Source organism: Scardinius erythrophthalmus (genome assembly GCF_964197995.2).
Source record: "Scardinius erythrophthalmus genome assembly, chromosome: 24".
Lineage (NCBI taxonomy): Eukaryota > Metazoa > Chordata > Actinopteri > Cypriniformes > Leuciscidae > Scardinius > Scardinius erythrophthalmus.
In genome coordinates, this window is record NC_138244.1 from 7,966,469 (window position 1) to 7,988,668 (window position 22,200).

Genomic DNA, 22,200 nt, shown 5'->3' on the forward strand with positions numbered 1-22,200 from the left:
TTTTTTTCACAAAATACTGGTTGTCTATGTAATGATTTTACACACGTGAGTTTCAATGAAGAAGTTATATGACAAGATGCAGTAAAATTCTTGCAAGCTGACTGTAGTCACTGTGTGGAAATCAGGGATTTAGTTTTTTTGGGACTTAAATGGTCACAGCTCTGAGGGACTGTCAGATTATCAGACCAAGTATGTCTAAATGGAGCTGTATGGCATCACACAGTATATGAGAAATACACCATGCATTTTCAGCTTTCCCGAGAGAGTTTGTTTGCTGATGGCTATTTCCTTCCCTCCTTATTATTTTGCAGAGTTGACCTCTGATATCTCACAATAGCGTAGCTGAGCTGATGAACCTCTGAACTGCATAGCAGAACAGGTCTCTGAGGGGTTAATGTGCTGCCTCTAATTTCGTACCACTGACTCTTTGATCGTTTTATAGACGTGACCTAAAAAAATCCCTGTCCTGGTGAAAGAGCCTCAGAGGAAGCCCCGGTCTGATTATTGGGAGATTACAGCAGATTAGTGAAGAATGTTAGATGAGGTTTCACGCTGTTAAATAATTCCTAACTCGTATCCCATGTCCCTGCGGACGGAGCGTGTGTGAAACGATTTAAGACTGTTCATCCAGCAGATTGAGATATGGTAAAAGGGAACATGTAATGGCAGGATCAAGGTTAGACAATGTTACCAGCTTTTAAAAGAAATCCAATAGTGCACCAGTTAAGCATTGTTGTTCAGAAGGATTAAAAAATGATCACATTTTCTTTTGATATTCCTCTCAAATGACACTGAGATTCCTCATTTCTCGCTCTACAGGAGAGTCCAGGGCCAACATGATCCCTGTGAAACATCCCAGACATCCTAAAGCATCTGATGACACGTTAACCTCTGACCCAGAGGTCACCGAACCCATGACAAAATCCACACCACCTCCCCTGCCCAAAAAGTCAGTCCCACGTGCTCAAACAGAGCCATCCGCTCTAGGTAGAGAACTCTCTGCCCCGCGACCCAAAGGCGAGGCCAGACCAGGCGGGACCAGTCTGAGCGTCGCCAATCCGGTCTACGATCTCGAGTCCACATGGGACACAACCAGTCAGAGCTCCTCACTCAGCTCGGAGGCACGACATCCCGACGAATCCGGAGACTCCCTGGAGCGTCCCGTGGGTGGGCGGAGCCTGTCTTGCCTGACCAACAGCAGCTCCATTCAGGGAAGTGACCGCCGAGGCTACCGCAGCACAGAGAGTCTGACGGCCCGGACACAAGGGGCGGGGAGACCCGTTAAAGGCCAGAAACAGGTGCCGTATAGAGGCATGGAGAGCTGGGAGGAAGTGGTCGGGAGGATCCGAGGTCTGCACACGGACACCCTTCGTAAGTTGGCAACCAGATGTGAAGATCGATTCATGGCTGGACAAAAAGATCATCTGCGCTTCGGGACGGACAGCTGGTCTCACTTCCGGCTGACTGCGGGGAAACCCTGCTGCGAGGCTGGAGACGCCGTGTACTACACAGCATCTTTCGCCAGAGAACCTCTGGTGAACTACGCTGTCAAGGTGAAAGCTCAGTCTTATACATATTTACTGTGGTATGTCCACTACTGTGGTGTAATCTTTTAAAGGAGTAGTTCACTTCAGAATGAAAATTCTGTCATCATTTACTCACCCTCAAGTTGTTTCAAACCTGTGTGAATTTCTGTTTCATTGTCTTCTACAGTAGAAAAAAAAAAATACTATGGAAGTCAATGGGGTCCATCAACTGTTTGGTTATTGACATTCTTCAAAATATCTTATTTTGTGTTCAGCAGAAAGAAATTCACAGGTTTGAAACAACTTAAGGGTGAGTAAATGATGACTTAATTTTAATTTTAAAGTGAACTAATCGTTTAAGGCAGGAAAATCAAGTAATGGTCTCCTGTGCAGCTCACAAACTTTGCTTCTTACAAGAACAGCAAGAGTGATTTGACTGACAGTTGAATGAGTCTGATGTGGTCATGTTGCTTAGCTAATGGATCGATACTTTAAGCAGTTTTAAAAACAGCACATAGTTCGTCACAGTGCATTATGAAATGATCTGCGATGGATGCATTTGTTGCTTTTTGTCCAAAATAAATTATCGTAGTAAGCCCTGCTATTAATGCTAATTATGCTATTATCGTTAATCGCCATTACCGTTGCTTACATAGAGAATTGAGCACCTTATAAACCATCTTAAAGTAACTTTCTGACAAAGTTGGGCAAGTACTTCTCTGAGTTTTGCAGCTTTTGTCTTGGCAGTTTTCCTTTGAGACCTTATAATGTTGCTTATGTAGATTTGCATGTGTACGTAGAGTTTAATTTTCTCTTTCTGTCTGATCTCAGATCTGTCGGGGTGTGGTGAAAGAGACTCAGCAGCAGTTTTTTCACAGCCTGGCAGTTCGACAGAGTATCGCTGTGCACTTCAACATCCAGCAGGACTGTGGGCACTTCCTGGCAGATGTTCCGGCCCGCCTGCTTCCTTGGGAGCGAGAGGAGGATAGAGAAGATGAGCGAGGCGGTACGGAAGGAGGAGAAGAGGGAAAAGGAAAGGAGGATGAGAGAGATGCGGCAGGTCCGGGCGGGAAGCTCTGCAGCCGAGTTGTGGTGATCACTCGCGAGGTGCCGTTCCAGACGGTGGCGGATTTCGTCCGCGAGGGCGTGGAGCGACACACACGAAGCCCAGAGCTGTACGAACGGCAGGTGTGTCTGCTCCTGCTGCAGTTGTGTGCGGGACTCGAGCACATGAAACCCTACCATGTCACGCACTGCGACCTACGGCTCGAGAACCTCCTCCTGGTGCACTGCCAGCCCGGGAACCCTTGGAACCTGGAGCTGCTGGAACCGAACAACAACGCGGCGTCCGGTTCTTCCTCCGCCACGGCTTCGGCTTGCCCCGCCCGCCTCATCATCAGCAACTTCTCTCAGGCTAAACTCAAGAACGTGGTGCTGGAACCAGCTTCGCTCCGAGACCAGTCCCGTCTGGCACCAGAGCTCCTCACTGCCACTCAGTACCGCAAGTGCGATGAATTCCAGACCGGCATACTGATCTACGAGATGCTGCATCGACCCAATCCGTTCGAGGAAAGTCCGGCACTCAAAGAGCGGGACTACTTGAGCTCTGACTTACCCCAGATCCCACTGCGCTCTCTCTACTCTAACGGTCTTCAGCAGCTCGCCACGTTACTGCTCAACCCCAACCCTTCTGAGCGCATCCAGATGGGGGACGCCCGGGCGTGTTTGCAGTGTCTGCTGTGGGGCCCGCGAGAGGATCTGTTTAATTCGCTGAACCCTCCCGCCGGGGCAGTCCAGCGCCACACCGTCCTGCAGAACTGGCTAGACCTGAAGCGAACGCTTATGATGATCAAGTTCGCCGAGCGTTCTTTGGACTCGGGCTGTGGCGTGAGCCTGGAGGACTGGTTGTGCTGTCAGTATCTGGCCTTCGCCACCACCGAATCTCTCAGCAGAGTGATCAAGATCCTGCAGCAGCCACAGGGCGTGCTCATCTGATCAATGAGGCTCGGACGTGCACACGTGTAATCTTATTTGAGGAAACCATATCATCTGACTCTGTTAGTGAATGTGTTTTGGGTTTGCTTTACTTTTAATACCATGCAATACCATGCAGAGAGTTCGATCAAACCGTTTACAGGATGAAAAGTGACAAAGTGAAGTCATGTTTAACTCCACAGATAATGGCACATTTATAGAGCTGCTTTTATAAACAAAGTGAAACTGCATGACGTGTGTGTATGTGTGAGCGTGTTGTGGGTTTTCCGCCGGTGTGTTTAGTTATGCTTTTCATTCTGCTGTAGGCACTCGTGTATATCAGCAGAAAACCACTGATCCAACATCAGCTGCATCATGACTTATGATTCCACTAACTCATGAAACTATTGGATAACTATTATGTAATCACATATTGGAGTTTGTGTAAGGAGCCCCTAAAATAAGGGTCCACCATTGGGTCACTGAATGAATGAAATTTAGTCTAACATGCCTTACTTTATGTGTTTGTGTATGTGTGTAAATATATATATAGAGAGAGAGAGATAGATTAATGGAGACAAAAACATCATGTTTAATCAGTCATTTCAATCAAATGTTTTTATCAGTTCCTGATATATCATACAGATTCGTTCGAGAGTACAGATTGGATATTTTTCTACCACAACAAGAGCACTGTAAAGTTTACCAAAGACTAAACACTCTGGACCACACAGAACAAAACAATATTTTTGCATTTTACATAGTCAAAGAGCAGATATTAATGCTCTCCCTCATAAAGAAAGTGTCCTTATGTACCTAAAACAAACGCAGTTTGGTTCTTTAATAGTACTTTGGCTCTCAAAAGTACATGGGAGCACTAGCACATACATGTCCAATCACAGAGATTGGCACCAAACTCACTGTAATCAAACTAGAGTCACTCCAGATTCAGATCGTAGCGTTCACACTTGCAGAAAAGGCTCTAAAACTGCTTTTGAGACACATCCGGATTAATCTAACCCTGACCTTACTGAATTACGAACCGAATATCGCTATGCGGATGTATGTGCAATCATTAAAAGTAAGTGTTAACATTTGTTACAGTATTTTAGATATATTTAACGCACTTGATATTCTCAGCATGCAGTTATTCTTTATCTTCCTGTTTCTGTTCGGCACATAATTGATGAGAATGCGAGCTCTGGGATCAGACCCCCAGCCTCATATGTGAGGATATTTGATTGTGTGTGTGTGTGTGTGTGTGTGTGTGTGTGTGTGAATCATTAGTTTGAACCAGGGACGGCACATTCTTCAGCATTTTGTCCTTGTTATAGTGTTATTTTGATGCGTGAGTGTGTTTAAGGCAATGGCAATGTAGAGATGGACATTAGAGTGAAGCATCCCAGTTTGCTTACTTCTACTGCATACTACAGGTGTGTACTTCAACTGTGATTGGAAAGTATATACTCTTGAGTATGCTAGTATTGCAATATATATCAAATGAATGCATTAAGTGTTAACATCTAGCTGACCTGTATTATTACTTTTACATTTATTTAAAACTGCTGTGGCAACTTTGGCCTTTGGATGTATCATTTTTCACTATTACAACAAAAAAAAGTTGATGAACTGTTACAAGCCCTCAATCCTCTTACGCACAAGTGGATTATGGGTAATAAGGCGTTCACAGAAAGAGTATTTCACACACAGATTATTTCATTAATCTTTATTGCATGGACGGTATGCAAATTGGGATGCTGATATTGTCACGGTTCCCGGTTTTTATTTTTATTTCATTAACATATTCAGGTTGAAAGAAAGGGATTGCCAGAAAGGGATTTAATGATTGATAGTGCATGAGAAACGGTTCGTGTGAGGTCATTGGATAGAGTCTCTGTCAATCACAAACTAGGGCGGGAACATTAGTTTGCTCCCGCCTTCCATTTCCAAAGCAGCAGTTTCAGTCCCATTAGAGAGAAACAATATTGTGTGTGTGAGAAAGAGATATTTCAGTGTGTGTCATGCTGAATGTTTGCGGGTCACACCGTAGAAATATGTTGTATCGATTTATATTTGTATATAATAATTTGAGTGTAGTTTAGATTCATTTTAGCATTACGGGCACAATTCTGTGTCACAGAAAGAACTTGAGCGAGAGAGAGAGAGAGTATCAGCAGATGTCTGTAACCGGGAGAATGTGTGCGAGTGTGTTTTTTCTCATCCACCACCATTTCATTCACATCATTTCACTGAAATCATGTATTTACTGTTATTTACAAATGTTTATTTGCCAGTGATGATTTCACAGAACTGCTTTTTACCTACAACTGCATATCTCATGGTATTTAGCTCTACATTACTGAGTTAACTGCTCATAATAAAACTATGAATATGTTTTTAAACAAGACTTGTTTGTGTTTTTTATGGAAACACTACTTTCTTGTATTCGCTATTAATGCTTAAGTATACACTGTAAAAAGTGATAACCTGCCATTGTTACCTTAGAGCTATTTCTACCTTATTTAACCCATAAAAAATAGTTTTGTTGGTGTAAATTATTGTTTATAGTGATGTTAAAGGTACACTTTGTAACTTTTGGCAATCTAACGGTTAAAAAAACAAAACCGTGCGGAAGAGCATTGTTTTGGTTGTGCTTCGGCTCTGCATGACTGGTGCGGATGAATATGGTTATCCTGCTGCTTATGCTTCTAACTAGGCTATGGCCAGTTTAGATGGAAAGGGTCTCAAACAGACTAGCTGAAGACTTTATCTATCTATTCCCATTAATAGACAGGGTATTTCAAACCATACAAGTAGTAGCCAGGGCAAGTTTTCTCTGAAGAGACATGCGCGCGAGTTAAGTAAGTTTTCCCGCGAAAACCATCCCGCTACGTCTCTGAAATAAGAACTTATGGTGAATCAGGGTAAGACAAAAAAAAAAAAGTATTGATATTTTGACTCATTATTTAAATTCATTTTGGTAGCTACCTTTAATGTATTTGACTTCGAGAAAAAAAAAAAAAGTTAATGTTGATGTTATCATTCATTTCAGTGACACACGAGCAATATGTCACAGGTTGTGCCCAGAAGTCACGAGAGGTCATAAAATGTCAAGTCTTTACTCTTTTTTTTTTTATTTTCTTTTTTTTATTTCATTTCCAAGTAATTCTAGATTACTTAGGCTAGATATGACTTGTGTGAATGCAAGCTTTTTATCGTTAAGACAAAAATAGAAAAGTAGCCTAATCGAAAATATTATGCAAAATCTTGACATTTGAAAACCATGATGTTAATATTAAAAACGTTTTATTTTATAAATTGCATCTTTAATAAACATAAATCAGTGAATCCTTTTTGTTTTAATGTAATTTGAATTCATCGTTCTTTAGGTCAGAAAAAAAAATCCTGCTGTTTTAGTTTATGGCCACTAGAGGGCGCCCCAAACCACATACATCATCCCTGTTTACGTAATGGCCCAGCATTTCAAACTCATAAAGTGTGTGTAATCTCCTGATGCCTTTTTCAGATTCACGGCGAGTAAACAACACAATAACAATAACGCACTGAGAATCTTCTCACGTCACATCTGATAACATATTACATAAACAAAACAGCATCACGGTTCATTGAATCTATCTGAGTATTCTAGGAATTTAACATCTTAGTGTCTTAAGCACCATCTTGTGAGAAATGGAAAGGAACATGATTATGATGATGATGTAAGTTTGTTCCGACAGTGTATGGAAGGATTATTGTGTGAGTCAGTGTGTAAGCCTGTGTTGATTCACCAGGGGACATGATGCTTCTCTTATTATGCGCACGCGAACCTGATGCAACTGATAAATCCGCAACCGAAGAACATAAGACACACACACACACACACACACACACATCCTTCAACTCACAAGACACTACCGAAAACTACAGGTAAGACACTTTCATTGAATGTCCTGTAATCAATGCTAATATACCGATATACCAATTTACAGTTTACTTGGTTCCAAGCAAATGTTGTAAAGTATAAATATTATGATTATATTAAATAATTATATTTCAAATAAAATAATATATAGCCTATGGTTAAGTTTTACAACTGATTGAGCATCATATTATTACTATTACATAGCAAAACCTTACATTATTTTGTTCTAAATATTAATTTTATATCAAAGTTAAATGTTAAAAAGTTAAAATCTTCATTTTTAGTTTCTAATATAAAAGTTGTTTCTACAATAAGGTTGAAGTGAGTATCATATTATTAGTATTCAATGTTGAGTGTAATGCATTACTGAATAATTAATTACTAATTTAATTACTTTCCTTTTGAAAAAGTAAAGTAAGGGATTGCTTTTAATTTTTCTATAATTAATTACTTCTGATGTAAATGCGTTAAATAAATATAGTCTAGAACAATTCTATATAAAACAATAGTGTATTTAACATCAAATTTTAATGTCTAAATGTGTTTTTAATGTAACCTTCTCCCTTATAATACTTTGGTCAGTCCAGGAATAATTTATAATTGAATGTCTGTCCTTGTATTGTTCAACTGTTTGAGGTTGTTATGGGATTTAGAAAATAATTAATAATAATAAGTAATGCAATACATTTTAGAGAGATAAATTAGTACAGTAATCTAATTACACTGTTGAAGATGTAGCTAGTATTGAATTACTTTTTTACAGTAACAAACCCAACACTGGAATTATGATATTGTATGTTTATAGGTATCATCAATAGAAATGTTTTTGTATCATAAGTGTATCATATTCATGGAAATATGCCTCAGCGATACTGGCTGAGATACTGATTAACATAAATATTATTAACTTAAGCAGAATGTGTAGCCTGGATGAGGTTCCATTTAAAGTTGCACTGGACTCTATGGAGATACATTTGGGCCAGAAAGAGCCGGTTGCAGCTCCAGAAATAAAGATCCCAGATTTTGCTCAAATACTGCGTGATACAAAGGTCAGAATGCAACAATAAACATATATCTAATATTTTACACTCTGTAGGATCTTCTGTCTCTTAATGCTCACATGTTGTCCTGTTCGACAGTATTCATTCTCTCTGGAGAAACGGATCATGGCTATAGTGGAAGAACAGCAGCGGGAGAACAGGAAGGCCACTAAAGCTCCCCCGAGTGTGTCCCCCACATGCCCGCCATATTGGCTGATGTTCAGCAGCCCGCAGGAGAGCCGCTTGGTGCGCCTCAGAAGCGCAGAGTTCTGGGAAGTGGGCCCACGTCCCCGCAGCCAAAGCCTCAGCGCTGCCGACTCGCGTAAGCTCCGCCCCCAGCGGACGGTCCAGTTCCTCATCGCCGACACGGACGGCGAGGGTGGCTACGGTGAAGATGACGAGGGCTCGTCTACCGAGGAAGATGATGCTCGCAGCAAAGAAAGACCGAAGAGCTCCGGCTCACAGTGCCTGCGGTGTTCAGTTCGTCAGACCCAGCGAGGCTCCACCCCTCGCCCCGCCTCGTCCTGCACTCTCCAGAAGGCCCGACCGAACTCTGCCTCCTCTCTAAAAGACATCCGGAAGCCTGTCCCGCTTTCCCTCAGCCAGACGCCGCAGGGCAGTCCTCACAGCTCCAGAGCGCCCCGCAGGAAACCTGCCGTTACGAGAACCAGCAGGCGGACCAACTCACACACACTCTTACAGCCGAGACCCTCGTCTGCAGGACAGCTGCCCTCAGCCAGGCCTCAACCCGCCTCACATGTAATATACACACCTCATCACATGTAGTATACACACCTCATCACATGTAGTATACACACCTCATCACATGTAGTATACACACCTCATCACATGTAGTATACACACCCTCAGCCAGGCCTCAACCCGCCTCACATGTAATATACACACCACACCTCATCACATGTAATATACACACCACACCTCATCACATGTAATACACACCTCATCACATGTAATATACACACCACACCTCATCACATGTAATACACACCTCATCACATGTAATACACACACCCTCAGCCAGGCCTCACATGTAATATACACACCTCATCACATGTAATACACACCTCATCACATGTAATACACACACCCTCAGCCAGGCCTCACATGTAATATACATACCTCAACACATGTAATATACACCTCATCACATGTGATACACACACTCTCAGCCAGGCCTCACATGTAATATACACACCTCATCACATGTAATACACACCTCATCACATGTAATACACACACCTCATCACATGTAATATGCACACCTCATCACATGTAATACACACCTCATCACATGTAATATACACACCTCATCACATGTAATATACACCTCATCACATGTAATACACACCTCATCACATGTAATACACACCTCATCACATGTAATATACACACCTCATCACATGTAATATACACACCCTCAGCCAGGCCTCAACCAGCCTCACGTGTGATATACACATGCTGCAAATCCTTAAATCTTATTTAGGATTATTGGTGAGCTGATTTTTTTGTTACCGGTGTGTTTTAGGGTGTGCGTCCGCAGACATCCAGAGGGCTGAAGGACGCTCCATCAGACCTGCTGTGTGCTTTGAGTCAAGAAGAAAGGGATCTTCTTGAAGCCGTTACACAACAAGGATACACACTGCGCACTGCCATACTAGCACTGCAGAGGACAGGACCCAAGAGCCCTGATCAGGTAACACACACACACACACACACACACACACACTGCATGTAAAAGCACGTAGTATAAAAATACACAATCTGTATCTGATTCCCTATTGATTTCCTCCAGATTTTGAGGTACCTGACTTCATGTGATCGTCTCTGTCGGCTGGGCTATGAGAAGACTCAGGTGGAAGAAGCTTTGGAGATGTTCCAGAACTGCGAGAGCAAAGTAAGACCTGGAAAAGACACCCCACCAATCAACATCCAGCGCACGAGACACCCCTCGAATGAGCATATAGCGTTCCAAACACTCAACCAATCGGCATCCAGCACACAAAACACCTCTCAAACCAGTATTTAGTGCTCCAAACACTCAACCAATCAGCATCCAAGGCACAAAACACCCCTCAAATCAGCATATAGCGCTCTAAACACTCAACCATTTGGCATCCAGCGTGCAAAACACCCCTTAAACCAGTATTTAATGCTCCAAACACTCAACCAATCAGCATCCAGCACACCAGACACCCCTCAAATCAGTATTTAGTGCTCCAAATACTCAACCAATCGTCATCCAGCACACAAAACACCCCTCAAACCAGTATTTAGCTCTCCAAACACTCAACCAATCGGCATCCAGCATGTGAAACACCCCTTAAACCAGTATTTAATGATCCAAACACTCAACAATCGGCATCCAGCACACGAAACACCCCTTAAATGAGCATATAGCACTCCAAACACTCAAGCAGTTGGCACCCTGACCCAACATACAAAACACGCAGCCAGTCAGCATTTAGCAAATCAAATTCCCAAACCTGATGTAGCGTATACACTTTTTGTTTTTCTCTCAGGCTTCAGAGTTCCTGTTTCTGCTGGCTCAGTTCTGTGAGATGGGTTTCCAGCAGAGCACCATTAAAGAAGTTTTACTGGTGCACGAGAACCATAAAGAGAGAGCCCTGGAGGAGCTTATGACCCGGAGCGGCTGAGAAACCATAATATGATCCTCAGCTGTCTAAATAAATAAATGAAATAATCCTGAGGAACACTGGAATTAATGAATGAATGAATGAATCCTTAACTCCATTAAGGAAAGTATAAATGAATCATCGACATGCTATATGAGCATATGAATCAGTCTTCAAATCCATTAATGAATTAATTCATTTTTATCTTCAGCTCCATAAATTAATGTATAAATAGGCTACTTAGAAATCCTTCTGAATGAATCCTTTGCAGCTTTAATACTCCAGTCTTTTATGGAGAAGAGGTCCTTTTTGTTTATTGATTTCATTGTATTATTGTTTATGTTGATGCCACATGATTAACTGTAGATCTGACTGAGATTAATCACCTAGTTGATGAGAACCATAACTCTAGAGTTCATCATGATGAAGATTAATCACTTAGTTAAAAAGTTAGGATTGTATTCCACATGTTTAGAATTTAATAAAAATTTGATCATAAAAGTTGTCAAACAGTATCAGAAATTATTATACTCAGCATTTTCCCTAACAAATCAATCACGATTTGATTACATTGAATTCTGCTTTGTAAAGCGTCCGAACCACTGATCTATATAATGATTAATAATATCATGTAATATCACTGATCTATATAATGACCATCCGAATCGAACTCAACGTAATTCCATTCTTCAGTACAGCTGGTTAAACTGGTCAGTCAGCTGGCTTGAAATGTCAGCCAATCAGTGCGCTGTAATATGTCATATGGCGTACTTCAGCCTATCAGCGAGCATGATATAGTTGTCTAGCTTGACCTCGGCCAATCAGAGGCATATCAGTGCGGGGTTTGAATTTTTAGTCAGAAACTTCTTCAAGCCCGGCGTCGGATAGTTCGTGAATGAAGCGTAAAATAAACGTTTAGAAGTGTCAAAATAGTGTTTATCAATTATATAAATCTCATCGGAGATTTGCGGCGAAGGACAGGATGAGGAAGAGGTGAGAGTTTGAAGCTGTGTGTTTATGTACGTTATAGATAATTATTTATAGCAGTGTTCTGTTTGTGTTAGCTTTAGTTGCCGTCGATGCTAACGATTTAGTGAAAATGGTATTTCTATTTAGATTGAAAATTATCGATGTATCGTGATTTGTGAGTGATTTTACTTTAATTTGAACATTTTCAAATGGATTAAACGACTATTTAGCATTAGCACGGAAGTTATGCAAATACTGTTGATTTAAAATGGTCCTTTTCAGTAATTCCGCTATTGTTGGAAAATGTAAATATTTTATTATTCATTAATACAGACAGCGATCAATAATGCTGTCATTTATTAATACAAATGATATGCTAATTTATAAGCCTTGCGGAGAATAATAATTCTGTTATTGGCAAATACAGTAATTTTATTCAATACAGACAGCAATCAATAATGCTTTGCATTTTAGTGATCATTAATTAATATAAATTAATATTCTGCTCACTTATAAACAACATGAATCCCCTTTTCTGTTATTATTGGAACATAATGCTGCACATATTTAATGAACATTTATTAATAAAAATGATTATTCTACTTATAAACATTTTGAAGCCTTTAATAACAATGATAAACAATAATTCTGCTTTTATTGGAAGAATATAATTATTTTATTATTCCATAACACAGACCGCAGTTAATAGTGCTGCACATTTGTAATGATAAAGTACTGCTACAAATGATTATTCTGCTCATTTAAACATTGTGAAGCCCTTTTCCATTAGTAGCAGTGATAATCAATAAATCTACTATTATTAGAAAATAAATAATTTGATTGTTTAAAAATACAGGCAACAATCAATAATGCAGCAAGTTTTTAGTGATCATTTATTAATACAAATGATTGTTTATTTATAAGCATCGTGAGCAATGTAATAGTAGAATAATGCTGTTGGTTTAGCCTAATCATTTAGTCATTCATAAGAATAACACTACATGTAAGTGTTGTAAGATAACAGGACATGTATTCAGTAGATCTGAACGTGTGTAATTTCAGTGAGGTCCACGCTGCAGAGTCTGTCTCATATCTGAACAATGCTCTTGGTGAGCTGAAGGACATCTGGGAGGAGATCGGGATCCCAGAGGACCAGCGGTGTCAGCGCACGGACGCCGTTCACATGCACATCAAGGTCAGTTCAGGTCATGTGCGCTTCTCATTAACCGGAGAGAGTGGCGACACCGAATCCGTGTGAAATCTTCATTGTGATTCCAGAACCTGCTGGACATGATGATCGCAGAGGAGGAGGGGTTGAAGAAACGCTTGATGAGCAGTATTGAAGCATGCAGGAAAGAGCTGGCTTGCCTGTGTGATGAACTCCAGCTGATGGAGTATCAGGTGAGTATTTTGCTTATCTCCGTAAAGTCTCAGGGGGAAAAACCCGTGCCCTCTAACCCCCTTCAGCCGGCCAATCAGATTGTATTTTCTGTGTTTGGCAGGAGGAAGACGGCCTTACGATGCTGCAGTTGGAGAAGGATCTCCGTACGCAGGTCAAGATGATGCTGGAGGAGAAGGGTGGGCGTCAGAGCGAGTTGAAGTCTCTGATTCAGCAGGATCAAGATCTGTGCGATGTCCTGTGCGATGACGTCTTCCCCATCCATCCCGAAAGAGTGCCGTCAAAACAGCAGCTGGACAACTACAGGCAATACATCAACACACGCAACCAGGAGAAGGTAAAACACACTCACAAACTGTTTTTTTAGTATGTAATGCGCTATATTAAAGGGATAGTTAATTAACATTAATTACTCACCCTCATCTCGTTCCAAACCTGTAAGACTTTCGTTCATCTTCAGAACACAAATGAAGAGCTTTTTGACGAAATCTGAGAGATTTCCGTCCCTCCGTTGACAGCTACGCAACTACCACCTTGAAGCTTCAAAAAGTTCATAAAGAGATCGTGAAACTAATTCATATGATTTGAGCGGTTCAGTTCATATTTTCTGAAGAGACTCGATCGCTTTTATATGATGAACAGGATCATTCTCAATTCTGAAGGATCACGTGACACTGAAAACTGGAGTAATAATGCTAAAAATGCAGATTTGCATCACAGGAATAATAAAAAAATTTCAAAAATCTTTATTATTTCAAACGTTTGTCCACTAATGTATCCTATGTTCTTAAATGAATAGTGTGGTAGTTTGTCATCCAGAATGGTTACAGGAAGTGTGCTTGTGTTTACAGGAGCGTCGTCATGGCGAGTTTGTGGAAATGAAGCATCAGATCACGGTGTTGATGGAGGATTTGGAGCAGCATCCTGACACAACCTTTGAGAAAGACGCTGTGTGCGAGGATGAAGACGCTTTCTGTCTTTCTGTGGAAAACATCAGCTCACTGAAAGTGTTACTGCGGCAGGTACTTTCACACTTCACACTATTCTTTCAGCCATTCCTTTTATTTATTTACATATTTATTCAGCAAGGATGCATTCAATTGATCAAAAATAACTGTAAAGGCAATTCTATTTGAGTTAAATGCTGTTCTTTTGAACTTTCTATTCACTAAAATCTTGTTTCCACAAAGATATTGAGCAGCACAACTATTTTTAACATTGATAATAATCAGAAATGTTTCTTGAGCAGCAAATCATCATATTAGAAAGATTTGTGAAGGATCATGTGACACTGTAAACTGCAGTAATGATGCTTTAAATCACAGGAATGAAAAACCTAATGTTTCATATTGTTTCTGTTTTTAATGTCTTTTTGATCAAACAAATGAAGCCTAGGTGAGCATGAGACTTGTTAAAAAAATGGTTGTATATTTTTATGATATTGTGAACATTAGCTATTATACAATATCTATAAAAAATGCATATGCATATTTATTTTAGTGTCGTTACATATATTTACTATAGTAATAACAATAAATTATGCATAATCACATGTAACTAACCCCTAACCCTATAATAAGTACATGTTTAAAATTAACATTACACCCCTTTAAAATAAAGTGTAAGCTTATTTATTTCATATCTTTTTAAACAATCATTTTTGGTGCTATTATTTGGTTTTCAGTAGGTGGAGTGTCACTGGTTAATGGTGTGTGCGTGTTGTATTTCAGCTGGAGAGCCGTAAAGCTGAAAGTGAAGCTCTGTGCGTGTCCATCCGTGGTCGTATTGAGGAATTGTGGGAGATGTTGCAGGTTCCTGTGGAAGAAAGAGAGAGTCTCATGCAGAACACCCACACTACCACAAAGAGCAGATTGAACGCAGTAAGTACTCGCACACCTGTCACTAAAGTAGGTCATGATGATGTTTCTGGAATTCTAAAACATTCCTCACGCTGTCTTTCTCGCTGTGTCACAGCTGCAGGCAGAGCTTCAGCTATTGGAGGAGCTGAAGAAGAAAAACATTGAGCGTGTTATTCAGACAATCCGGTCAGAGATGGTCAAGTTTTGGGACAAATGCTACTACAGCCTGGAGCAGAGACAAGCCTTCGTTCCTTACCACAGCGGTATGCCAACTGCTAGATTTCAAGAACTTGGCTGAATCCCAGTTTGTATACTTCAGAGTACAAAAAGTGCTGGTGGTGGGATAGTACATACTTGAGAATATAGTAAGATGATATTTAAGGGAATTATTCAAATTTCATGTTCAGACCACATTACACTCATGCATACACAATGTAGCAAAAGGCTTTGTGGATAATATCAGCCCAAAAAACATGGATGCATACTTAGAAAATTCAGAAATAGTATGCAGCTTGGGCTCATTTGAGACCGAACTAATCTTAGTCACCATGAAATCAAAAATGGCAATTATTTTTATGGAATATTGTATTATATATTATAAATGATTTCTTTGTGCACATTATCTTTTTTTAATTTATGTGCCTTGTAACCTTTAATCAAAATAGCTCTTCTCTGGTGACGTTTACTGGCATTAAGGCGGGGCAACCTGTCACTCATATGAGATCGACCAATAGCAAACCACAGCCATCCAATCAATTCAAAATGGACAAAATCAAGTTTACATTTTTTTTTTTTTTTTTAAGAAACCAGTTTACTCTGATATACTTCACAATAGAGAATAAAATACTATTGCAAAGCCAATTTCATGCCGATTTTAATCTGAATTGTACAGACTTTATGCAAATGTGGATTGGGCGAGTTTGGTTGATTGATTTAGTTGTTTTGTGCTGTTAGACAATCTGGATGAGGAGGTGTTGCGTGAACATGAGCTGGAGTTGGAACGATTGAAGGAGGATTATAACGGACACCGCGAGATGTACGACGCCGTTTCCACCTGGAGCAGCAACTGGACTCTCTATCAGGAGCTGGAGGTGAGGAATCATGGGAAATCACCTGAAAATATTCATAAACATATATTAAAGAGATTTCTGATATTAAATCCAATTATGATTGCTCTTCGTTTCTCCAGAAAAAAGCCACAGACCCGTCTCGCTTCAACAACAGAGGAGGAAACCTGCTGAAGGAGGAGAAACAGAGAGTCGACCTGCAGAAGAGTTTGCCGAAGGTTTGAGCTGCTCTTTAAGCAAAAAATGTTTGATTGACGGGAATGGTCTGTATGCTAATTAGTTTTGTTTGGTTAGCTCGAGAAGAGTCTGAAGGCTCAGATTGACCAATGGGAAGCGGCGCAGTGTAAGGAGTTCCGTGTGAATGGGCAGCCGTTCCTGCAGTATGTGGAAGACCAGTGGAATCAACACCGGATGGAGAAAGAGAGAGAAAAACAGGAACGGGTATGAACTCTTGAAATGACTCTTTCTTACATTGCTAATTTTATTTAATATTACACAAAAGTTCTTGATTAGTTCTGACGTGATGTTTGTACTGTGCAGCAAATGAAGAAATTGAAGCATACTGAGGAAGATCTGCTGTACGGCACCATCATCAGGACCCCGACCAAGAGGAGACTCGCCGGAACGCCGACACCTAGCAAAACACGCAAGGTACTGATGGAATGTGTGTACTTATGGTCGACCGAATAAATGTATCAAATTTATATTTATCAAAACAAAATTCAAATGTACCAATGCCCTGATTCTAATATAATTACCAGATATAATGCAGATGAAATAAAAAAAAAATATTATAGTACAATATAATTTGCTAATGATAGCAAAAATGTACACTAAATGCATAATGTTAATGTACATAAAATTGCTGAAATTAATTGAACATTTATACTATTCCTATATTAATTTTATTATATTTTTCCATATATAATTATTGTGTGTATATATATATGCATTTTCCGTGTAAAATTCCATTATAAATGCTTTAATGCAGAAATGTGATAATTTTACACACACGCATATATATATATATATATATATATATATATATATATATATATATATATATATATATACAGTATATTTGCATATAACTTTTTATATTGCATATAAAAATACAGAAATACATATACACTTAAAACATGTTATAATATAATATAAAATGTGTATATTATATTATATACAATGTATTTCTGTATTTTTATATGCAATATAAAAAGTTATATGCAAGTCAAAAATATGAATGTAACAATAATAAACATAATTTTATAGATAAATTATATATGCATTATATTTAAAAAAAATGCATTTTTTTTTTTTTTTTTTTTACACAATTTATTCAGTCGACTACAAAACAAAATGTTCATTGACCAGGTGGTCAGATTTGAATCAGGAGGAACTAATTATTATTATTTTATTTTTAAAGCTGATTGATTGTTTGATTTCTCTTTTTTTTTTTAAACCACACTATTTATGTTCTGTTTTTAAGCTGATCTCCACCTCCAGCATCTCCACCCCCAACACGACACTCCGTTCCATATGCTTCTCCCCTTCTATGAGACCGCCCCTTTCCTCTAGCAAGGTGACTTATGCTGTTTTAAACACTGGATTTTTCACACTATTATATTATGCATTAATTTTTATTATCATCATCAATAATAATGTAAACCGCTTCTCCACTAGTTGGCTGCGCGAACACCTGCTCGTGGCCGAACCCCTCGTGGTCTGGAGAAGAATAAGGAGAATATTTCTCATCTGAGTGGAGCTTTGCGCACGATGACCGCCAGCCCTCACAGAAACTACTCCATCACGTCCGTGGCCTCCTCCTACTCGGAGTTTGCGGTAAGTTCATTATCTTGCCTCTAGCGGTCTAGACACACAGGCAGCAGATGCAATCGAGTGACCCCCGTGTGCTTATTCTGCCTTCTGTTATAGAAGGATTCTGAATCCACTGCAACGTCCAGGTCTGTATGTCTAAGAACGTTCACTGTCCATCACACTAACACACTTTTCTCACCTAACCCGACTAATGGAGGAGGGTTCTTACCGCTTCTAACAGTGAAGTGACCACTCGGAGAATAACAGAAGCACAACTGAAATCCAACCTGCTGTTTGTAAAGACCCCATGAAATCAAAACTGTAGCAGAGAATGTCTAATATGAAGAGAATTGGCACTCTCTGGTTACTTCCGGTTTCTGGACTGGCTGCAGTAACATGTCTCTGTCCATATGAGGGCGCTCACAGGACGAGTGCAGAATGAATGGAGGTCTATGGCGCTATACCCCTCAAAATCCACTTTTCTCAGGATATAATTTTTTGTCTAGTAATTTGAATATTGTATTCGAAAGGAGATGCAAAGAAATTACACATTGCTGGGTGTTAGATTTTTTAGTCAGTTATTTGCTTTAAAAAGTCTTTTAAAATGTCAATGACGTCATACACATCATATGACCAGAGATACTGCTTTACGGTAATCCTTCAGTCGCTTTGGTGCTTCGCTCTGCACTTTTTCTCTCGAGGCATCGACAACACAGCTGACACAGGTAAACACACGTGCTAGAAGAGTTTTTGTTTTGTTTGTTTCTGGTCCCGATTCGGATGCCACGATGCCATCAAGCGGTATCTCTGGTCATAATCAGTCCTTCACTGACCAATCATTGTTCATTAGCAGAATGCTAGCGTGTTATGGGCAACAACAACTCAACCTGTAAGAAATCGAAAGGACATAAGTACTCGTTCATTCAACTTTCGACCTATAACCCATGTTTAACTTGCAAAACCTACAATCAAATCTGAGATTTCTCAACGGCAATCGGGTGAAGGAGACAAATTTAGCCGTCTAGCCCCATAGACTCCCATTCATTCTGCACTCATGGGCGATCGCCCCCAGTGGAACTCTGGTGGAACTACAACCATAATTCGGTACAATAGGACTTAATAGGGAGTGCGCAGGCTCTCCGTAGACGGGCTCTGACTGTAGTTTGTGGCATTTTTGTGGTTTAGCCTGTGTTTTGGCCACCCCTGAAATGGGTCATACCATTACATGAGCAGTTGAATTAAATGCGCTATAAAACTGGATTTGAACCTTGCTGCTTTAAGACCTAAAGATGCATGAACATGAAGTGTTGTGGTCTGTCAAACAGTCATGTGACGGAATGGTTTTTTTTTGCCAACAGCGGGAGCTCTCAAATGCTACTAAATCCAACGTCAAGACTGGAGTTCTGAACTCAACCATCACACACTGAACGCGGTGGATCGAAAGCAGCTCGACTGAACTGATGGGCATCAATGAAGACAAAAAAGCGATTATGGAGAGAATGAATGTAAATGCAGAATTGTAAATATTTAAGCTCTGCTTTTTTATAGTTTTTCTTTTAACTTGTTGTTTTTTTCCCTTTATTTAACTTTCCTACTGAGTTTTGAACAAATTTTGTTTAGTCTTTAATTTTGACTTCAACTGCAGTTTTTATAAAAACTCTATTAACACTGATCGTAGGGCTCGGAGATGGATTTGATCTTTTCTACTCTAATATCACAATGGCATTAGGCTTATTTTCTGTATTCGCACAGCAACACTAAGTTTCCTTGGCATCACTCCACTGAAATTGCTTCTACTGTAGTGGTTGGCATCCTGTAAATAAATGTTTGTTTTCATGGGGACACTGTATCTTGGAAGTCTGATTTATTTAGTATTATTCATAATTTATACTTGAACAGTAACCTAAAAATAGCCATTGAACTAAAGATACACAGTAACAAAATAAAATGGGAGGTTTTATTTTATTTTGACCCATTGATCCTGACCAGTCAGAGACTACTTCTGAACCGCCACCACCTTAATTTTAATGTAAGCACAGGTATTTTATCATGAATGTACAAGACTTCTGGTGTCAGTTTTCTTTTCTTTTTTTAAAACGGTCTGTCTCATCGTGGTGCTTGGATGTTGCAAACTGGTACTAGTTATATTACCGTAACCTTTTAATGCAAATAATTTTACAATTTTGGCCACTATGGAGTGTCTGACATTCGGATACTGTGGTACTACCATGGTTTTTGGACCATAGTGTTTTTTTTTTTTTGAAGTAGGCCTATAATAAAGCACCATTAAAATACCATAGCACATTAATGTGATAATAGTACTATTATTACCTATATCTGTTTGTCTGTCTATAGGACCTGTCTGCCTATACTGGATCTGTATGTCTATTGTATCTATCTGTCTGTCTATCATTCTATCTAAACTACATTTTTGTCCAACAAAATAAAATACCAATATCTTATAAAATGAAGTTACAGTGCCAGAGGATCGCTGTTCTATGGATACATGAATTGTATATAAATATCAGGTTGTATTGTACTTATCAATTCCAATATTTGATATTTTTGTAGTATGACACATTTGCTGTTTTAGTTTGCTTTGCTGTTTAAATATAATTGTTTAATGGCAGGCTCCAGTGTAGTGCTGCTATTGGTGTGTATTTTCACAAAAGCATGGCGTTTGTTCAATGAACTGAGTCTTTTTCTTGGGTAACAACGGTCCATTCGCTTTTTTTTTTTTTTTTCTCTCGTACTAATTTCTCTAAATCGTCCCTGAGAATTTTTCAGTGTGACAACTAGCCCCTTCTCTCCTATCCGTGCGCGCGCGCGCGCGTGTGTGTGTGTGTGTGTGTGTGTGTGTGTGTGTGTGTGTGTGTGTGTGTGTGTGTGTGTTGGTGCTGAAGTTGCATTGCAGGGGTGGGACTTCTGCATTCAGATCTTCATCATGCGCAGAGGAAAACCCAGACACACTTCAGATCTGATCTAAACGCGCGCGCGTCAGATGTGATCGAATCCTGCACGTGCTTCTGATGCTGTATTGCGCGTTAATTGATGGATGAAAGTGTGTGTGAGCAGGAGAGGGAGAAACAGACACTGCTGAAGGTAAGAACACACATAAGCGTGTTTATGAGCGCTCACATATCACGTACATATGCTGCACATGTCGCGAGTTATCCTGTAATAATATGAATGTGAATAAATAAATATATACATATTATCTCATGCATTAATTTATTATTGTGTCATACGTATTTCAGACACGTGTGCTGCAGTTATGCTGAATTATTGTCATGTAGCCTATTATTTCTGCCGGTTGGTGTCGGTTCGATGTGGAACTGGAAGTTCGGGCCCGTTTACGTGCTGATGCAGTGCGCGTGCCCGCGACTCGGGTGGTTGTCATGGTGATCTTGATGGACCCTCCTCTGATGAGGGCATTAATTTAACCCCCAAGGGCCAAATAAAACACACTGCACCCCCAGTACAACAGCTGCGAAATGAAAACCCCCAGTGTGTTTGTTTTGTGCTGAATGTGCTAGTTTTATGGTGTTTACATGTCTTTTTTGAGTGTTTTTATATGTGCTGTGCACTTTTGTGTCGATTATGTGTTCGCATTTTGTCTGTTGTGCGTCATTTTTGTGTGTCTGAGGTGTTTTGTGCCCTGTTGGACGTCTCTAGTCCATCTGCTTTGTGTTGGGCATGTTGTATGTAAATTTCCGCGTTGTGGTTGTTTATACTTTGAGGAGTTCGAGTTGTAATTCCAAAAAACGTTTCTCGTGTGTGTGTGTGTGTGTGTGTGTGTGTGTGTGTGTGGTCGTGGTAAACACTACATTATGGGGACAAAATGTCCCTCCAAAAAAAAGCTGGCAATACCCAAAATCCTTGTTCTTGTAGGGACATATTTTGGTTCGCTATGAATCATACTACGTGGTGTTTTTTGAAAATGTAAAAATGCAGACTTTTTTTGTGATTGGGTTA

The 22,200-nt window shown here is 39.8% G+C and overlaps 3 protein-coding genes across 5 annotated transcripts in view; all 3 read left to right on the forward strand.

Annotated features, from left to right (window-relative positions):
- The window catches only part of peak1 (pseudopodium-enriched atypical kinase 1), a 34,163-nt gene extending 27,732 nt beyond the window's left edge, over positions 1–6,431 (forward strand). Inside the window, exons 4-5 of the mRNA XM_081356219.1 lie at positions 820–1,553; positions 2,358–6,431. Of these exons, the coding sequence (XP_081212345.1) occupies positions 820–1,553; positions 2,358–3,521 (1,898 nt within the window). The 3' untranslated portion in view covers positions 3,522–6,431. The remainder of the gene's footprint in view (positions 1–819; positions 1,554–2,357) is intronic.
- Positions 6,432–8,339: 1,908 nt separating this feature from the next.
- On the forward strand, positions 8,340–11,620 carry ubap1la (ubiquitin associated protein 1-like a; the record flags this gene model as incomplete). Its single annotated transcript, XM_081356652.1, has 5 exons — positions 8,340–8,471; positions 8,562–9,221; positions 10,009–10,176; positions 10,276–10,377; positions 11,003–11,620. The coding sequence occupies 5 exons, from the start codon at positions 8,340–8,342 to the stop codon at positions 11,135–11,137; spliced, it is 1,197 nt and encodes a 398-aa protein (XP_081212778.1). The 3' UTR covers positions 11,138–11,620.
- Positions 11,621–11,935: 315 nt separating this feature from the next.
- On the forward strand, positions 11,936–20,700 carry prc1a (protein regulator of cytokinesis 1a). 3 transcript variants are annotated; one of them, XM_081355426.1, is made up of 15 exons: positions 11,936–12,109; positions 13,148–13,280; positions 13,364–13,486; positions 13,588–13,821; positions 14,336–14,506; positions 15,215–15,364; positions 15,459–15,606; positions 16,298–16,434; positions 16,533–16,628; positions 16,705–16,851; positions 16,951–17,061; positions 17,897–17,989; positions 18,091–18,249; positions 18,346–18,371; positions 19,584–20,700. In XM_081355426.1, exons 1-15 carry the CDS (start codon positions 12,099–12,101, stop codon positions 19,630–19,632), a joined length of 1,788 nt encoding a protein of 595 aa, XP_081211552.1. In that variant the 5' UTR covers positions 11,936–12,098; the 3' UTR covers positions 19,633–20,700. The 3 variants fall into 3 exon arrangements, with proteins under 3 accessions (XP_081211552.1, XP_081211551.1, XP_081211553.1); XM_081355425.1 differs by having other exon boundaries at positions 18,343–18,371; positions 19,584–20,688; XM_081355427.1 differs by lacking the exon at positions 18,346–18,371 and having other exon boundaries at positions 19,584–20,697.
- The last annotated feature ends 1,500 nt before the right edge of the window (positions 20,701–22,200 follow it).